We start from the raw sequence: 20,511 nt of genomic DNA on the forward strand, positions 1-20,511 counted from the left end.
ATCACTTTTAATAGAAAGCATAATCAAACTTATTTCACTACATAACACAAAGAACACATCTATTAACACTAAAAGTGTTTTGAATGTGTTATATGATACTTTTGGTAATAGACCTATTTCACAAAATTCAATCGAGACCAATTAACTATCATACAGTGGAACGCTCAGAGCCTACTGAGCAATCGACATATTTTTACACAATTTTTAAATGAACATCATATTCACATTGCTCTCATCTCAGAAACTTGGCTAAAACCACATTACAAATTAAAAATTAAAGATTATTGTATAGAACGAAATGATTGTGGTAATAACCACAATGGAGTAGCGATTATTATACATAATAGTATTAGATATAAAAAACTTCACTCTTTTTTCGACAATTCTTTGCAAACTATAGCTATTAGTATTGAAGTTAATAATTCTTGGTATTCAGTTGCCAGTATTTACTGTCCTACCAATAGTACACCTAGTTTTACTAAAGCCAAATTTAAGTTCTTTTTGGAGTCTCTTCCTAAACCCACTATCATATCTGGAGATTTAAATGCACATCATACTATGTGGGGTTGTACCTCCACTAATACAAGAGGTAAAGACATTCTTGATTGTTTAGATGAATGTAATTTGGTACTATTAAATGATAAGCAAGTTACTACTGTTGGCTCTCATATTTGGAGACCCAATGGCCTTGATTTAACTATGGTATCCCCATCCATATCATTAAAATGCGAGTGGTCGGTTCATGATGATCCGTTAGGAAGTTATCACCTGCCGACTTTTACTAAAATAAACACAAAGAACTCTTCATCAACTCTGTCAGGTGAACAACATGCTCCTATAGATGAAGTTAATAAACTTTTGTTAAATCGTATAAACCTACGTCTCGTTAATTGGGATCTTTATTCTGAAACTGTTAATCAATTACTTTTGGATTTCGAGTATGATGTCAATGAACCCTTAAACAATTACAATAGGTTCTGTAAAATTATTTTGACAGCTGTGGAACGTTCCGTTCCACGTAGGAACTTATCAAATAGCGGTGCAAATACTTCAAAGAGGCACAAACATATTGCAGTACCTTGGTGGAATAACAGGTGTGCGACAGCTGTCAATGATAGTAAAGCGGCTTACCTTAGGTTTAAACAAAATCCAACTCTCGATAATTACATAAATTTTAAAAGAGTTCAAGCTGTTAAAAAGTTAGTAATTAAGCAAGTAAGACAACAGGGGTGGCAGGAATTTTGTTCCAAATTTAATAGATTAACACCAATTTCCACTGTTTGGCAAAATATGAGAAAACTAAATTCAAAACATCGTCAAAATCATTTTAAAGATATATCATGGGTCAATGATTTTTTACGCAAATATACTCCTGATTTTGTACACTCACCTTTTGATGACAAACAGTTTAATTCTGTTAATTCATGCCCAAAATTTCTCACTGACCCATTCTCAATTGATGAAATATCCAGTGCAGTAAAATCTAGAAAAGATACAGCTAGTGGCCTTGATCGCTTAACATACAATATGTTTCGATTGCTGAATAAAATAAACCTTACTAAACTCTTACAAATTTTTAACGATTTATGGAAGGACTGTATTATCCCACCAGAATGGAAAATGGATTGTTTGATTCCAGTAATTAAACCCGGTAAAGATCCTACAAATTTCGACTCCTATAGACCTATAACATTGACGTCCTGTGCAGGCAAATTATTCGAACAATTAATTAAACAGCGTTTAGAGTTCTTTATTGAAAGTAATAGTATATTACCATCGAATCAATTTGGTTTTCGCCGTGGATATTCAGCGCGCGAAAGTTTAGCGAACTTCTATGTCGACCTTAGTACTGCTTTGAATAACGATGAATATGTTCTATCTGTTTTTTTAGATGTCTTAGGAGCTTTTAACAATGTAAATTTAACAGTTCTATCTTCGATTTTATCCTCATTTCTTCCAATGAAACTTATCGAATGGATTTATAATTTTCTTAGTAATAGAGAAGTGTATGTTAAAGTAAATAGTAAATTAATAGGACCTAGGTTAAGCTCTAAAGGAGTATGTCAAGGTGGTATTCTAAGCCCGCTACTATATATTTTATATATCTATAAACTTAATTCAATTTTAGGAAACAGTGTGAACAACTTGCAATTTGCCGATGATTTATTAATTTATATAAAAGGAAAGAATATTATTGATATGCAATTAGTGTTAAATGAGTCATTAAAAAGACTTGAGAAATATTTTTCTCTTCTTTCCCTCGATATTAGTTTAACCAAAAGTAAAGTAGTTGTTTTTCATCAAGTTCATAAATATGTTCCATTAATGAATATTATATATAATAATCAAACTCTTCCAACAGACTGTAGCGTTAAATTTCTGGGGTAATTTTTCATCAAAATTTAAAATGGGATCTATACGTTGATTGCTTAGTAGATCGTGCTTTAAGAGCCACTAATATAATAAGATCTGTAATTGGTCGTAACTGGGGAGCTGATCCTAAAATTATCCTTTTACTTTACAAATCTCTTGTTAGAAGTAATTTTGATTACGCTTTCTTTTGTTATGCCTCAGAACATAAATTAGTAGAAAAACTCGAAAAAATTCAAAATATGAATTTAAGACTTATTTTAGGTGCTATGTATACTTCTCCAATTATCTCAATGCAAGTAGAATGTAATTTGCCTCCTATCCTTCTTCGTTTCGAATACCTAAAACTCAAATTTCTCTTCAAAGTTTTTTCAGTTTCCAATAACCCACTCATACTCAAATTATTAAATTGCCCCATTTCTATGTTTTTGAATAAAACTATTGTCAATGATTTGAATTTACGAGATGAATATAACATCTATAGTAGTAAGATACTTCCTTGTTATAATGGCCTTTATGAGAGTAAGTTCTGTAAGATCAAAATTGTTATACGTAAAGACATAAAAGAAAAGCACGATATGTATGAGACTTTATCAGAATTTATTGACTACAGGCAGATATATACAGATGGTTCCAAAAATGCACTTAGCACTTCAGTGGCTTTTTACGATTTGTCAAATAGATTTGGTCACGGTTATAAAATTTCAACTTTGGCTAGTATTTACACAGCAGAAGCAAAAGCTATATTTTTAGCATTAGAATACATAGAAAAACAGGTACTATATTCGAAATGGATTATAATTACAGATAGTATGAGTGTTCTTATGGCATTAAAAAATAACACATTCATTTCATCATCAAACTACTTAATTCAAGAAATTCGTAATAAATATTATCATCTCTGTACTATATATGGAAAAGATATTATCTTCATCTGGACCCCTTCACATATTGGAGTGTTTGGGAATGAACAAGTAGACACTTTGGCTAAAATTATTAATTCAAGTGCTGCTCGTGTTCAAGATTTATCCCTTTGTTACTCAGATTGTAGTATTGGAATACATAAAATCGTTACAACTAAATGGGAGGAGCATTGGACTCAAATATTACAGACTAAAGGCAAATGGTACCGCAAAATTAATTGGCGTATTGGAAAACCGTGGTTCTGCAAAGGAAAGGACACAAACAGAAAATTTTACACCAATATTTGTAGATTACGAATCGGCCACGGACATTTCAACGAACACCTGCACCGAATGGGCATGATCGCTTCCCCATCATGCACATGGTGTAACTCAAATACAGCCCAATCTCTACATCACCTTTTTTTGATTGCTCTGAATTTGTCATTCAAAGACACATTATGTTTGACGAACTTAGGATTATCTTCAAAAAACCCGAAAATATCCCGCACTCAATCCCGCTTCTCTTAAGATTTCCTTCTTGTTTCAAAGCTATTTTCACTTATATTACTACAACATTCAAGGAGCTATAAGAATACTTTTATTGAATTGCAAGACAATGATTTTTTATAATTATTTATTTTTAATTTGATAAATCCACTGGTTTAAGAAAACTCAAGAAAAGATATTTATGAAAATGTACTTACCGGATTTGACAAATGAAATATTGAAGATTATGACAATAATTGAAGCGACATTAGAAAAATAAAATTCCAGACAAATTATCTTTTTGAAGACTAGGCAGCATGGTCTCCGACCTTAGCCTGTTCCAAACGGAACAAACGTACTAAAAAAAAAAAAAAAATCAGCCGCTGTCTGCTGTTTGGTTTCAGCAATTTTTATCTATATTTCTATTTTATTATTCAACAAGTATCTAAATGCAATAATAATTTGCAAATATTTTTTGCATAAACATTAAAGATCATTAAAAAGAGTTTGGTAAGAAACAACTACTTACGATATGATTCCTATTTGCTCGACTCCACTATTCAACAAGACATCTCGTCATTGGTTTTATATTAACATTCTCAGAATTCACATAAGATATATGAGCGACAATCAATATTTTCTTATTAAACAGAATCGTTTGTATCATTTTTTCTCTTTTGCCCCACATTGATTTTTTTTAATTTCAGGTTAATATCGACCTGTCAAGAAGACATTTTTCTGTGAATTGTCCTCGCAAAATTCGCAAAATAGGAGACGAAAACCCCTTTAAGTTTTCTAATTTTATATCGAATCTGCCACCAATTGTAAGTATAATTATATTTCATCATTTTTATGTTATTCTAGTTTACTGTTACAAACTTAACCATCAATTACCATTGAACTATCAAAATACTGACTATGCAAAAGTTTTTTTTTTTTTTAATAAAGTCAATAATGTATTGCAATAAAGTCTAAAATTATTATCTGTTATAAGTATGGTATAATTTGTATATAATATGTGGTTCTTACACATGTTCTCATAGTTTCTAGAACATTAGTAGTTTTAAAAAATATCCATGTAAACAACACTACTTCACAATAATACCAACATAAAACATTTTCTGAATGCCTTATAATAAAAGAAGAATGTAGGTAAAAATGGATTTTATCATGTTTAATGTAATAATGTGTTTTGTGATCCTTGCATAGAATGGGCCAACACTTCCTTTTCCATAGGTGTTGTAAGAAGTGATTAACGGAACTTAATATTTGAGGGATGGGCAGCAGCGTCTGTCTTAAAACATCACCACTGTGGTTACCAACTAGCTTGCCAAATGTGGGAACTGTTGGTAAAATCCACTAAGTGGGAGGCCTATGTTCAATAGTGGATAGGTTTTTTTAATGAGTGATAATGAAATGGTAACCCCGCCTGCGCTATCGGTATATATTGGCAGGGCACCAATAAAGGATGACAGGCGGGGATGAAAGCAAGTCAATAGTGGATAGTTAATAGCTGATAGGATGATCATGAATATAATAATGTAGATTATATAATGTATAAAAATTGAATTATTTATTCATACTGGCAGGGTAGCAATAAGAAATGGTATGTAAGGATGAAATTAGGTTAGTTGGACCAACATAATGTTTGATCTTAACCAAAAATCAACTGTGATAGTTTCTGAGACAGTATGAATGCTGTTGCAATGGAGATGCTAGTCTTCATTACTAACAAACTTACAAATTTTTATATATTTATTTATGCTTTTTTTAGTAAGGAATACTTTTTATACTAGACCATTTTTTTCTAATTTGTGATCAAGATTACAAAAAGTTGTAATGTTTGATTTATAATGTTTACATAGCAATAACTTCACAAATATGCTGGCAAGGTTACAGTTATGTTTACAGATCGCTTCCAGTGATCTCAGTCTCTAATATATTTGTATGTTTTACTTTTTTACCCGACTTCTAAAGGAAGAAGGTCTTTAATGTTTTTCAAGTATAAGTATATTTTTAACATAATATAAACCTTAAACAAATTTAGTAATAAGGGAACTACAGTAACCATGGTATGAAGTGACAAAATCATTTGCAATGTGTTTGTGGACTAGGTAATGTTTGGAGATGGATGACTAACTAAATGGAAGGTCATAGAACTTATATTGATAGTACCTAGTCAATCTTTAAATGTTGGCAGTGACACACATATTAATGGTAAATGGAATTAAACAAGATTATTCCAATCTACTAACCAGTGATATGAATTTCCACAAAATTACACCTAGTTCAATGAAATCATTTGTCTTTTAAATGGTTTTGCCTCTTAAATTTATCATATAAAATTGTAGACGGCAAATAAAAGCTGCTACTTACAACTCAGCATACAATAACAACATGTTCATAAAAAAGGTACGCTCTAGTTTGAAATTAATCAAGCCATACTAAAGTTAAGACTCAATATTTTATTCCTATATAAGTCCAATATAAACAGAAGGGTTGGATATTTAGTAGCAGTGAGTTTACAGTCTATTGAGATGACTACTGTTTTACTACATACAATTGGGCTTCATATAAATAATTTGTGCCCGCTACTTCATATGCATGAATTTAAAAAAAAAGAAATTTATAAACCTTTTTTATATGCCAATAACACCTGAGTCCTCAGGAATGGCAACGCATGGGGGAGTATCATGGGTGAAACATATATACTCTGTTATATCCATGGGTATGGTGCTCATGTCTATAGGTGACGGTTACCACTTTCTGTCAGGTGGGCTGTCAGCTTGTTTGCCATTCTAAGTTGTATAAAAAAATTATGTATCAAGATAAAATATACAGATTTTAGACCACCAGGAACACAACGGTTGAAACTGTACCTAATTTAGTGCAGAAGTTCTTGTGTTATACTAGACCAAATAGATAGACAGGCAAAATTTCTAAAAATTATTGTTTAAACTATCATTGTATTTTATGTAATTTATAATGTGTAGTTTGTATTATTCTTTATTATTACACATATCTTATGTGTTTATACAATATATGCAGATCGTATGACTGCCTATTTTTATTTTTAAAATAACACAATTTACATGAAAAGGTTTTGCTGGAAGAAATCTCTTATTAGAGATAAGCACGCCTTTGTAAATTATGTTTATAATGAATTGTGGTTATCAGCATGTTTTGTGTACAATAAAGAATATCATATTAATTTACCTTAAATATGTTCCATGTACAGACATCAATAAATTACAATTTTATTATATTAGTAAGATAAAAAGGAAAATCTTTATTATATTATCTGCAGGGTGGTAGGACGATGCCTCGCTGCAGTAAACGCACGAGGAGCGGCGCTCCGGTCAATGGCGGCGATGTTCTACCAGGGGCCACAGCAATAGAGGAACATCACCATCACAAACGGTCTAGGAATAGTAGGTGAGGGTCCATATTTATTATATGCAACAAGGACGACCCACAATGATATAGAGCATCTAATGATGATCAATCCAACTTATTAATGCTTACAGTACCTGAAAATGGTCATGTAAAATATCACAGTCTCTAGATAAACTAACTATCCAAGGAGTTACTTGCACGTAAATTTTTTTTTATACCACTAAAGTGACAAATAATCATACAACCTGTCTGATGGTAAACAGTCACAATAATTGTTTTGAATGCATGAGCATGACAACTATCCTCAAGACCTATCCTATAAGAATTGATAACCCTCATTTTTACTCCCCTATGGTCCAGACATAGAATGGACCGCTTGTTTACCGTGGGTGTCATACAACTAAGAGAACTTAATGGAGAGATGAACATCAGCGGCCATCTAAAATATCACCAAAACCTATCTGCGGTTGCCACCCCACCTGCTAAGCATGGCAACTACTGGCAAAACTCCCCTTATGGGGAAGCTTCATGTTCAGCAATGGACAGTTAATGAATGATACAATAGTAATATGTTTATTCAATTTTCTATTCCTATATCTTTTGCAGTTCACGTCGACATTCCAAATCAGAGGATACTAGTTTCAGTGCAAAGAAATGTTTAACTTGGTTTAAGGAATATACAACAGTATTAGAACCAGATGTATTAGGTGAGTAAGTTTTCTAATATTTCAAATTGTCGTTTTATAAAGGCCCTTCCTTTTCCATGGTCGTCGTAAGAGGCAAGTAAGGGAACTTAATGGTCAAGATGTGGGTAGCAGTGTCCCTATTGTCACCAAAAGCCTATTTGCAGTTTCCAGGGGGGAAAGGGATTGTTAGTAATGGAGACTGAGAATCCCACTGCTAGCAATATACACAACCAGGTCGACCTCGCGGTTCCCCCTGGAAACTATCATGGTTTATTCTTGGTGAATTCATTATGATGGGCTAATTGGCCTGTTTTCATGCGGTTCCCCCTGGAAACTATCATGGTTGATTCTTGGTGAATTCATTATGATGAGCTAATTGGCCTGTTTTCATGCAGTTCCCCCTGGAAACTATCATGGTTGATTCTTGGTAAATTCATTATGATGGGCTAATTGACCTGTTTTCATACGGTTCCCCTTGGAAACTATCATGGTTGATTCTTGGTCAATTCATTATGAAGGGCTAATTGGCCTGTTTTCATTCTCATTTATCTTCCTTCACTGGTGCCCCGCCAGCGTATCCCGTTAGCGCAGGCCCATAGTGACCAATTGAACAAAAATTAACTACCATGGTTTCCAGGGGGAACCATGTGGGAGGGTATATTGTTAGCAATTGGGCTGTTAAATCTCATTACTAACAATCACTTTCGCCCCAGTTATTTAACTAGGTGTTATTTTGTGGAAGTTTATATCACTGATTAGTCGACTATAGTAGTGATTCTTCAAATGTTGACAATCGCACACATACTAATGGGTAGTACAATTAAAAAAAAATTAATTTACTATTCAGCAGTTGATAGATAACAGCTGGTATAATGATGATGATAATGATAAACTATATATAGTTAATCATATTCATATAAATAAGTATGATTAGTATACATTTACTAATAGATTTTCTTCATCAGGTCCTGAAGGTATGGAAAAGTTTTGTGAAGACTTAGGAGTGGACCCAGAAAATGTTGTAATGTTGGTAATAGCTTACAAGATGGGCGCCAAACAAATGGGTTATTTTACGCAAGAAGAATGGCTAAAAGGTAATTAATGTTATTTTCATATTTTTCAAATTTAAAAACCTTTATTTGTTGGCCATAAATTATAATTACACCAGTACTGGTCACGCTGCTCAGCAGTCGCTGGGTCAACGTATCCTTCGACACATAGGCCTCCTCCATTGTTTTCCATATTTTTCTGTCCTGAGCCACAGTGTACCTGCAACACTTTTAACCTCAAAAAACCATCATTTATGTCGGCGGCCTGTTTTCCTTTTAGTTCTGTAACGAGGAATCTATTCTGTTACAGCATTGGTCCATTTAGTATTACCTCTTAACATATGACCTGCCTTTATTAAATGGTGTGACAGCCTCAAATGATATTATTTTTATTTTTAAAACTATATATATATATATATATAACTAGAATTTTATGTACTTACTATATTTGTCGTTTCTGATGATTGATGCAACTTCATCTGGAAGTCTTCAGTTATATATATAAATAGAGAGCCTCAGCTGAGTTCTAGGAGCTTGATAGATGCAGATGACTGTCAAAAAGTAGAGGATGTTAAATTTTTTTCTCATCAAAATCTTCTAAAGATTCATATACTATAATAATATTAACACTCATGTTATTGTTACTGCAATTCATGATCTATTTAAGATTTGTTAAACATATAGTTAAGTCTGATAATTCTTTATGCAAGCACAATGTGAATTTTATGAACTTATTGCCTCGCATTGAGTAAATTTATAAACCGTCGTGTGTGTGTATATATATATATATATATATATATATATATATATATATATATATGTATATATATAGACATTGTTAAAAACTGAACCTAAGTTTTAAAAATAATATAAGTCTGGTAATTTAGGTTTTTTTTTTATCAAAGCATTTCCATTTTCAGGTTTAACAGAGCTTCAGTGTGATAGTGTGCAAAAGTTGCAGAATAAATTAGATTATTTACGCAATTTACTCAATGACCCCTACGTATTTAAGGCTGTATACAGATATTCATATGATTTTGCTAGGGTAAGTATTTTAATATTATAATATAAAATTATTACACATCAAATAAATAAAGGAGATTTCGCCAGTAGTTGCTATGCTTGGCTGGCAGGTGGGTAACTGCAGTTTGGCAGGGGGAAAGGATTGTTAGTAATGGAAACTGAGAATCCCATTGCTAGCAATATATCCAACCAGGTTGACCTCCTCGCGGTTCCCTTGGATACTATCATAGTTAATTCTTGATGAATTCATCATGATGGGCTAACTGGCCTGTTTTCATTCTCATCATATCATCATATCATAACTATCAGATGGCAATTGTGAGTAGCTTTGACGTGGTCTAGTGTTTTGAGTAGTCATGCTCACTAAAATGTCCAGACTTGTGGCGGCGTGGTGGGCCAATCATTGGGCTCCCTAAAATATGGTCGAGCGCAGTGATGGCTGGCTCATCCGTCATACTCGTGAACGGGTGCTGCTTGTAGGGACTGGTCTGCTCTAATCACTATGACTGATTTCCTCTTATTAATTGTTTAACCAGTTGGTTATGTATTCATATATTTTTTATTTTATATATTTAATTATATTATATAATTGGTGGTTTGTATTCACACAATTAAACTTAAAAATGTAAAGTAATAATAAAATTATTTAAAAGAGTAAGTTTCTTGCTCGTTCTTCTTGTGATGAGACAGCTTTCCGAACGAGCGGTAGATTAAAAAAAATGTAATGACTATTCAAAAGTGCTTCAATGTAAGCTTATTTGAATAAATGATTTCTATTCTATTCTATTCATCTATCACCCTTCACTGGTGCTCTAGCGTATCTCGTTAGCGCAGGCGAGGTTACCATACCATTTTCACCCATCAAAAAAAAAATGGAATTTGGCTTTCGTGATTTTTTTAAGAGGAACACTGTTGTCTAACCCTCGACTATTGGGGGGAAAGGAATTGTTAGAAATGAGGTCTAATAGCCCCATTGCATATATCCTCTCAGGTCGACCTCTATGCGGTTCCCCCTGGAAACCATCATGGTAAATTCTTGTCGAATTCATCATGATGGGCCAACTGACCTACATTCACTCTCACCTATCATCTTCCACTGGTGCCTCGTCGGTATATACCGATAGCGCGGACGGGGTTACCATTCCATTTTCACCCATTAAAAAAACCCTCGACTATTTAACTCCCTTAGTCGCCTCTTATGAGAGCCACGGGAAAGCAAGGGGTAGCTCATTCTATGCTCAGATTATTCTTGATACTGCCATTTTCTATGAATATCTAAATGTACCTTCTGTGTTGTCGACCTGATAAGGTATTTTGATACCAATGGGACTTTTAGACCCCATTGCTAAGAATACTTTTTCCCCTTGTCGAGTGTTATTCTCATTATTTATCCTCATTTGAACGTTGTGGGTGGACTTGTTCAGGACAAGGACCAGCGGTCGCTGGAGACGGGCACGGCGCGCGCGCTGCTGGGCGTGCTGCTGCCGCGCTGGCCGCTGCGGCCGCCGCTGGCCGAGTTCCTGCAGCGCGAGCGCCGCTATCGCGTCGTCAACCGCGACCAGTGGTGCAACATCCTCGAGTTCAGCCGCACCGTGGACGCGCAGCTCGCCACCTACGACGCAGACGGCGCATGTCAGTACCACTACCACGCTACCACACTACCGCGCTACCACACCCTGCACATCTTTTAATGGATCATAATGGAATGGTAACCCCACCTGCACGAACAATATACACTGGTGGGGGGAAACGGATTGTTAGCAATGGAGTTTGACAGCTCCATTGCTAACAATATGCCCTATTATGTAGTGTATTATATGATAGCGTAGATGAATTTACCATTCTATTATCATCCATAAAAAAAATGCATTCATATAGAAATCCCAGTCCCGTTGCTTGCAATTATTCAACAGCTTGCAAAGACGTGATACTGTGGAGTTGGTATCCGCCAATAATGAGTGTATAATGGGGGGAAAGGGATTGTTAGTAATGGAGACTGAGAATCACATTGCTAGCAATATACCCAACCAGATCGACCTCCTCGCCGTTCCCCCTGGAAACTATCATGGTTAATTCCTGATGAATTCATCATGATGGGCTAACTGGCCTGTTTTCATTCTCATCTATCACCCTTCACTGGTGTTCCGCCAGCGTATTCCGTTAGCGCAGACGTGATTACCATACCATTTTCACCCATAAAAAAAAATGAGTATATAATGTTGCCCTGTACACTTGTACTTACCAGAGGGAGACTTTGTACAAAAGTCGATTGCTTGGGTACCTCTGTCCCATTCGTGTTTCAACCGTGAAGCAGTTGTGTTTGCATGGCTGTGTTTCGGTTTGAAGGGTGGGATATGGCGTGAATTTACAGGGTACAGAGGAATAACTCCCGAGTCCTCAGGAATGGCAACGCATGGGCGGTATCATGGGCAAAACAGTATACTCTGTTATGTCCATGGTACTGCTCATGTCTATAGGCGACGGTTACCACTTTCCATCAGGTGGACCATCAGCTTGTTTGCCATTCTAAGTTGTATAAAAAAAAGAAACACTGAATGTATGCTTGCAGGGCCGGTGATGCTGGACGAGTTCGTGGAGTGGCTGCGGGCGGAACGAGCCGCGGACGCCGCCATGCCGCCCGCCAGCTGAGGCCGCGCCCCGCACGCCGCGCACGCCGCACACGCCGCACACGCCGCCCGCAACACACCACACACCGCCCGCGCCGCCCACAACACGCTCAGGTTCAACTAGAACTGTACTATCGTCGTCCGACACGTAACGCTACATATACGCTGCTTGTGCTCTTAATACCCTGAGAATAAGGAGGTGATTTATTTGAATTTGTTTTTAGTTTCACAAGTTTTTCAAAATCATTAGGGTTTACTCCCATATTGATACCATGTTAATTTTGTGATAAATGAAGCTACGGATTTTTGAAGTAAACAGTTTTCATGTTCTGAATAAAAATATTTGCAATGTGTGTACAAAATATGTCATTGTTCGTCAGTGTGAGACTGATGACCTGACCTACTAATTATGCTCTGATTTGGAATTATAAGTCTAATTAAAAAATTATGAATGCTATGTATTATCAACTCTCAGCTATATCTAAATTTATATATATTGCAATATACTCGTTGAATACATACACTTTATGATAACCCAAGAAATAAACTAATGCAAAGATAAATCCAGCGACACTACTCATAATTCTTTACCAACAGATTAAATATATTTAAAATATTAAAAAAAAATTAAACCTTTAACTAATTACACAAGATAACTCACATGTAACTAATTTACAAACGCAATTCCATATTGTATTATACTTTTTACACATAATTAACGTGGAAATGGGAATACTTTGTTTTTTGTAAAGAATGTTTTTTTTTTTTATACAACTTAGAATAGAATAGAGAAAAAACAAACAATTTGTGTAAAACAATGTAAATAATTTGTGAATACAAAATGTACTATGACTAAAAAATATCAACACAATTCTATCTGTTTAACAAATTACATCCAATTCCATTTGGTCGTTTATCAAACATCTATGCAATATTTTCACATTAATCTTAGAATATTGAGACCACAAGCATTGTTTGCTCTTGACCTATACAATATATGAAACTTGGACCGCTTAGTACAGTGCAATATGTATTCCAACCACATCATTACATTCTATGTGTAATCCAAAACGAATATATGTCTTGTCCCCCTCGTTTATTAATTAAATTTCTAATCATTCCTGATATTGTAATTCTAATGATTCCCGAATTAAATGTAAACTCTAGCCATGTACTGTGCATGTAATTATTATTTTTTTTCTTAACTTTACTACATCAGTCATTAATAACCAGGTTTACTATTATATTTTAAATACAATTAAACATGTCAAAATTGACAAAAGTGTGACATGGACTATGTTTGTCCCGATAAAAACATTTGACCATCTTTGTCCCTGTCGCACCCTAGTCAACTTAATAGCGTTAAACAAGGACAACAATAAGCAAATATACTTGAGAGACCCACATGTGTATTGAACGTTGACTGTAAAACTTGTTATTACTGACCAAAGTAATTCTACTTCATATAAATTATTGTCTGAACTAACATATTTTGTCAGTATCATAAAGTAAGCTCATATCTTTGATTTGTTTACCCTCGCCCTGCGGTTACTCTGGTTACCCCAAAGGGGAAAGTTTGGGTAAATTCTTAATAATACTTTATTATCACGGAATTCTGTACTATCATAGAATGCGTAATGAAAAAGTTGCGTAAATATCTTAAATTTACGCTGCGCCGTAAATTGTAGATTTTTACGCGCAATGTAAATGTTTAATGAAATAAATCTTTTCCAAATATAATACGAATATAAAAAAAATTACTTTCTTAAATATTAGATTTATATTAAAATAAAGGTATTTTCTAAATTATTATAGTACTGATTATTTTGTGTTTGTTTATATAAATGTGAAATTCGTAACATGTTACGTTTGTGATCAGAGAGTTAAGTCCTCAATTAAAGGTAGTGTATTGATTTGAATATAAAAACTAGTGTTCCTTATAATCTATATTTTTATATTTACGCGACATATAGAAACTTCAATTAGTATTTTACGCAATTTGTATATTGTTACGCCCAAAATTCAATGTGAAAATCAGTGTTCTCACACCGGTATTTTTATATTTACGCAACATACGAAAACTCTCAATGTTTCAGCTATAAGTTTACGCAATTTGTATTACATTACGCGTGTGCACGAATACGATATGGTGTAATCATACATGTTCATATAATTTCCTTCACTATTATATCGTAACGATAAAATCGTACGATATCTTGTCGTGATACAATAATATACAATCCTCCTTTCGTCTTGATTGATAATAGTGCTCCCGTTTTGTGGACACTCCGAAGGCGTTTAGATGCAACTACAAGGTGGAAGGGGACAGGTTAGCCAAAACGAAAACAGCTGATTCAGATGAATGGTTTGAATTTGATGGTAGATTATTTTCCCACCGAAAATCCATCACTGCCATACAACTAACGATTCTGAGTTTTGATGACGCGCAATGTATTTGAAATTTTACTATCCACACGATTTCTTTATAAGTAGTTTTCGTACGTTTGTAGCGTTGACCTTCACAGCCGATTCTACGCGTCGCGAAAGGGTTTTAATACGTATATTACATTGTTGTTTTTCGATATTTCATAGTATTTCACAGAAAAATATTATTTCTTTATATTATAACATCACAGATAACATGATTTTAAATGAAAAAAAAAATTACATGCTACTGTATTTCAGTTGAATTTTTTTTTATACAACTTAGAATGGCAAACATGCTGACGGCCCACCTGATGGAAAGTGGTAACCGTCGCCTATACACATGAGCAGTACCGTGGACATAACAGAGTATACTGTTTCGCCCATGGTACCCCCCATACGTTGCCATTCCTAAGGACTCAGGTGTTATTCCTCTGTACCCTGTAAATTCACTCAATTGTGCAAATTGTACAAAGTATCCCTCTGAATTGTTAGTCATTGTTTAATTTAATGTTTTTGGTGAAATAAAGAGTTAAATAAATAAAATAAATATAAAGAATAGAAAAATAATTTGAAATTTTCCGGAATTAATTCCCACTGGTTTTTAGTTCAGAATAATAATGATGTATCGGTTTTTGCCAACCTATTCATTACGCCCTGTTTACTGTGGCATGCAGATAACAATTTCATATTTCGACTCCATTAAAAATATCGTTCTAGTTATTGTATCGTTATATTTTATACTAAATATTTGGATCATACTATTATGTTTCGGTCTATACACCAATATATATGTTTTAACTATCAAATTACCAATTCATCCTAATAAGAAAACTGTATTTTGCATATTTTTTTTCCATAACATTATTATTTGCACTATATTAAAAATCCTAGGATTATGTATTGGCGGTTTGTAATAGCTTACTTTTGATTGCTTTAAACTCACACTTGTAGTTCTATATTTTTGTCTTATCATTGGATTTTAAGCTACTTCAATAGGGGGGGAAATTTTGAATTTATTGCGAATTTAACTAATTAAACAATTCATTGTGAAATGTTGATAAATAATAAAGCATTATAAATAATGCTTTAATTAAAAATAATCACTAGTCGTTTTCTCTATTGATATTTTGTGCTGAAGATGATTTGTATAAATGTATTGATATTTATAGTTGCCATATACAAAAATGGCTGACTTTGCAATGGCAACTATAATGTAATTGGGAAGAAATATTGCACCATTCATTTTGGAAGTCGGCTGTTAAAATAGGGAGGTGCGAGCTTAATTTTACATTATATACTTATTTTCATACTTATATTTAAAAATCGCCCAAAAAGTGATATAACATGCGAGCGGATGGTGTACGGAGAAATATTACTGACGCGGGTTGTGTGGTTGTGAAAAAGTGAGAATTTATACGTGACACAAAACTCTTAACTATCAACTGTAAAAGTGGCAGTTTTTTAACTGTAACCAAAAAATATGATCTTTAATATTGAAGTGCCTGCAAATTTCTTCGATTTAATTCAGTCGACACGTGCAATGAATGAAATTTAAAAGTTACTAGTGCCCTGATTGTTGAAGACGTCATCAGGGTAGGAGACGAAGCTGTTATTGAGCCTGATGACGGAATATAATGTTGCTCATCTCGAGTCACACAATGCTTACTCGATACAAAAACATAAATAAAGTAAAATATCTTGAGAACAGTTATGTTTTTATATATAGTCGTTTGCTTGGATACCTCTTGTCCCATTCGTGTTTCTACCGTGAAGCAGTTGTGTTTACATGGTTGTGTTTCGGTTTGAAGAGTGGGAAGCACAAAAGTCGAATAAATTTGCCGGCACTCTTAAAAAAATGTATATCGAATTATAAATTCTACTTGTATTGAATTTTGATTTTCTCTAACGATTATCGATTAAAAATCACAACAAATTCCAAGTCTACATTTAAATTAATTGAAAATAAAAGTTTTATATATATATATATATATATATATATATATATATATATATATATATATATATATAGTTTCTATCAGATTAGAATTGTGTTTTGTTCTCAACAAACGAATTGCACGTTGCGGTTTATGTGTTAGCTTCGAGAGGAGCCCAGCGGTAAGGTCACATAATAAATTGTACTTTATAGTAAAGTTACATAGTATTTTATATATATTTTTCCAAAATATACAACGTGACATCAAAATCATTAGCATCATTTTAATGAGTAGAACACCGGTTAAATTGAAAATGGACAAAAAATCTTTGCCTCTAATACGAGTTCCTACGACGATACGAGAGAGTAGCTTCCAGCTATTAATCGTGGATGCTTTACATTTTTAACCGACTTAAAAAAATATGAAAGTTCTCAATTCGGTTATATTTTCCTTTATGAGTTGTAAACCGTTTTGGAAAATTCTTTTTTTTTTTTATCTCAAAGTATATACGTACAGATTGACCTCTAGATATTTTATAAAGATCGGATCAATAGTTTAGTTTTTAAATTGAAATAACTGGTTTTAGTACAATTGAAGTCATTGTAAACGTTTTAATTATTTTTTAATATTTTATTGGACTAGTCGTACCTTGTTACAATATTAAATCATATAAAAAGTCATTATTTGTCATTTTATAATGAAATATCTTCAATTTTACTAATATAATGCTCGCTAAAAATGTTGCTGATGACTTCGAATTCACCCAGTAGTAGTAATTAAGTTTCGATTGTATATTTCTAGCATTTATTTATAGATATATGTATGTATATTACACTTTCCACAGTCGGATGACAAAATTGTAACAACAATAATACTCTAGTTGTATCGTCTCGAACCAATTTTGTGTTAAGTAATGGTATTTATTATATTTGCCCACCGATCCTGTTTAATATTTTATACAATAAAATAGTACAACCAATGCAGTTAGAGTATCTTCGAGTCTATTAATCAAATATCATTAAATTGACAAAGTTGGTGGGGATACTACGCTCGTGTTTTTTTTTTTTTTTTTTTTTTTTGTTCATTCATACATTTATTATAAATAGAAATTTAATTACCAATATTTACGAGACACTTATTTTTTCGTAAAACTGAAATGGTTGCTGTATACAGAATGGGTATATAATATATAGTAATATCTATATATTTCAGTTCCAATATCTATGTATTGGTCTAGGAATGGATATATCAAATATTGCTTGTCCAACTTGAAGAATACCATCGGAATTTATATAAATATTGGGTAGTATCGAAATGGGTATGATCTGCCCGTCATCTATCTGCAGTTAATGTCGATATATAGATATTGGAGCGATACTGTTATTACCCATGCCTAGATAGATGATTTTGAAAATTAAGAGTATTCGTGAAGACTAGACATTGTATGAAATTGGCATTCGAAGCTGATATGTCAGTCTCATACAATTTGGAGTATATTTGCAACAATATGTTAGAAGTATATGAATCATTGATTGTTTACGGTAATTAACGCAGATGCTCCAATTAGTTTTATCCAATTAAAACGATGTACGCAGTCACTGAACGCACTAAAAATTTTTTATCGACATATAAGCGTGGAAAGATATGTTCAAAATATTTTTTTTCCCCAAATATTACCTTATACAAACAGCAGCAGGGAATCTATACGTAAGTTAGCAGAGTAATGTGTACAATTTTATTTTGTATTATTGATTCAATCAGGATCAATGTTTCGTTCGTTTATGAGGACACTACTAAAGGACACCCTTGGGGGAGTTAATTTAACAAAAATTCACGACTATATTTGTATTGCATCAACAGCAAATAGATTATGTTTAAGTTGCCATCATGATCGATTGCTAATTCTTGAAAACAACGGTACTATAAAAGATAGAAAACACGATGGCGTGCTTTCCGTTGTCAAATAGTGACACTAGTGATCCAACAGAAATAAAATGTATTGCAAAGTTTGTTTACTACATAGACATGGCAGTTTTGCTTAACAACAAAAAGTTATGTATTATTTAATTACTATTGTATTGTCGATGTATATTTCTACAAACCTATAATGAAACCTTAGTCTAACTGCGTAACACGGCTTTATTATACAGTTATAACATTCCGATGGTCGCCGATTCGATCCTCGTACAGTACAAATATTTGTGTTGATATCTGCTTATATTGGTCTAGTCTAGACACTGTCTGTACAGGGAGACAGGTTGGCAAAAACGAAAACTTCATCTGAATCAGATGACAGATTGTTTTCCCGCCGGAAATGCACCACAGCCATATTAAAGATTCTTAGTTTTGACGCCGCGCAATGTATTTAAAATTTTACGATCCAAAGATGCATGATACGTAGGAATGTCACTTCTTTGTAGGTAGTACGAAATGCTTGTGGCGTTGACCTTACACAATTAAAAAAAAAAATCTCCGGACAAAAATTCCCATTGGTTTTTAGTTCAGAATAGTGGTCTGAATTCACTGTTTCAGTTTTTTTGCCAACCTGTCCATTACTCCATTAGTACCCATAGCTCTGCTTAGTTTAGGACAAGATGGCGCTATGACCAAACTTTTTATTATGTTGGCATCACATGGTCAATGTCGTCATAACAATATAATTAACAAATATATTCAAAAATAATAAATTGCCCCATAAGCCGTAAATATAAAGCCGTAAGCACATTTTTAGAAAAATAAATGTTATTTTTTTTTTTATAAAAAATTTTGTGAACCCCTGGTGATGTCGTTTGGTGGTGTCATAGACAACGAGCGAATTTATTTGTATCGCGCTAACATTAGACTGGATAATGCCACTGTTATCAAGTTCCATAGACTAGGTACCCACGTGTCTAGTCTAACATACTTAGGTTTAGGTGTAGATATGATTTTATATAAGGCATGTAGGTAGATTATATTCAAATTCTCTATGATTGTAACGAATCATTTCGTTTCTCTGTAAATGACGGTGTATACAAAAAAAAATTACTCTCGAAGCGTTTAGGCCACTGTACCGAATGTTATTACATGAGAAATAAATAAATCTCAAATTATATGTGTTTTGTTATTTAAATACCTATTTTAATCAGCGTCGTTGGCGCAATGGTGGAATTTGCATTGTATGAGATCCTGGGTTCGATTCTCAGTGAATTTAATTTAGAATTTTTTTACGTTTCCTAACAATCAATTTGTTAGCATTTAATTCCTATTATAAATAGCGGACTTGGAGGATATCTAATAATAATCATAGACAGACGACTCGCATATTCTGAACGCTACATTCATGGATAAAAACAATTTAAAAGTTTATAATATAAAGAAGTTATAACAAATGGTAATTCTGTGTTAAAAAACCGTGCTGCACCGTAATACAGATAAAACAGAGTGGCTTACCAGACTGATGATGAGAGTTGGAATGGAAGTAGATATATAAATATTATGCAGTATAGTGCCAGGTGCACTTTAGGGGAATTTTGACTAAAACCAGACAGATATACACTTATTATTACACGATTTACGAAACAATCGTTTATATTTATTCAGTTTTTTCACGAGAGAGATGACCGATG

The 20,511-nt window shown here is 33.4% G+C and overlaps 1 protein-coding gene across 1 annotated transcript; it reads left to right on the forward strand.

Moving 5' to 3' along the window:
• The first annotated feature begins 4,129 nt into the window (after window positions 1-4,129).
• Window positions 4,130-19,997, forward strand: LOC113509782 (DCN1-like protein 5). The gene is made up of 8 exons (XM_026893204.3): window positions 4,130-4,271; window positions 4,469-4,585; window positions 7,069-7,196; window positions 7,764-7,864; window positions 8,809-8,937; window positions 9,813-9,937; window positions 11,340-11,547; window positions 12,485-19,997. The coding sequence occupies exons 3-8, from the start codon at window positions 7,081-7,083 to the stop codon at window positions 12,562-12,564; spliced, it is 759 nt and encodes a 252-aa protein (XP_026749005.1). The 5' UTR covers window positions 4,130-4,271; window positions 4,469-4,585; window positions 7,069-7,080; the 3' UTR covers window positions 12,565-19,997.
• Window positions 19,998-20,511: the final 514 nt, after the last annotated feature.

This window comes from Galleria mellonella, unplaced genomic scaffold (assembly GCF_026898425.1).
Source record: "Galleria mellonella isolate WM207_F2 unplaced genomic scaffold, CSIRO_AGI_GalMel_v1 utg57, whole genome shotgun sequence".
Lineage (NCBI taxonomy): Eukaryota > Metazoa > Arthropoda > Insecta > Lepidoptera > Pyralidae > Galleria > Galleria mellonella.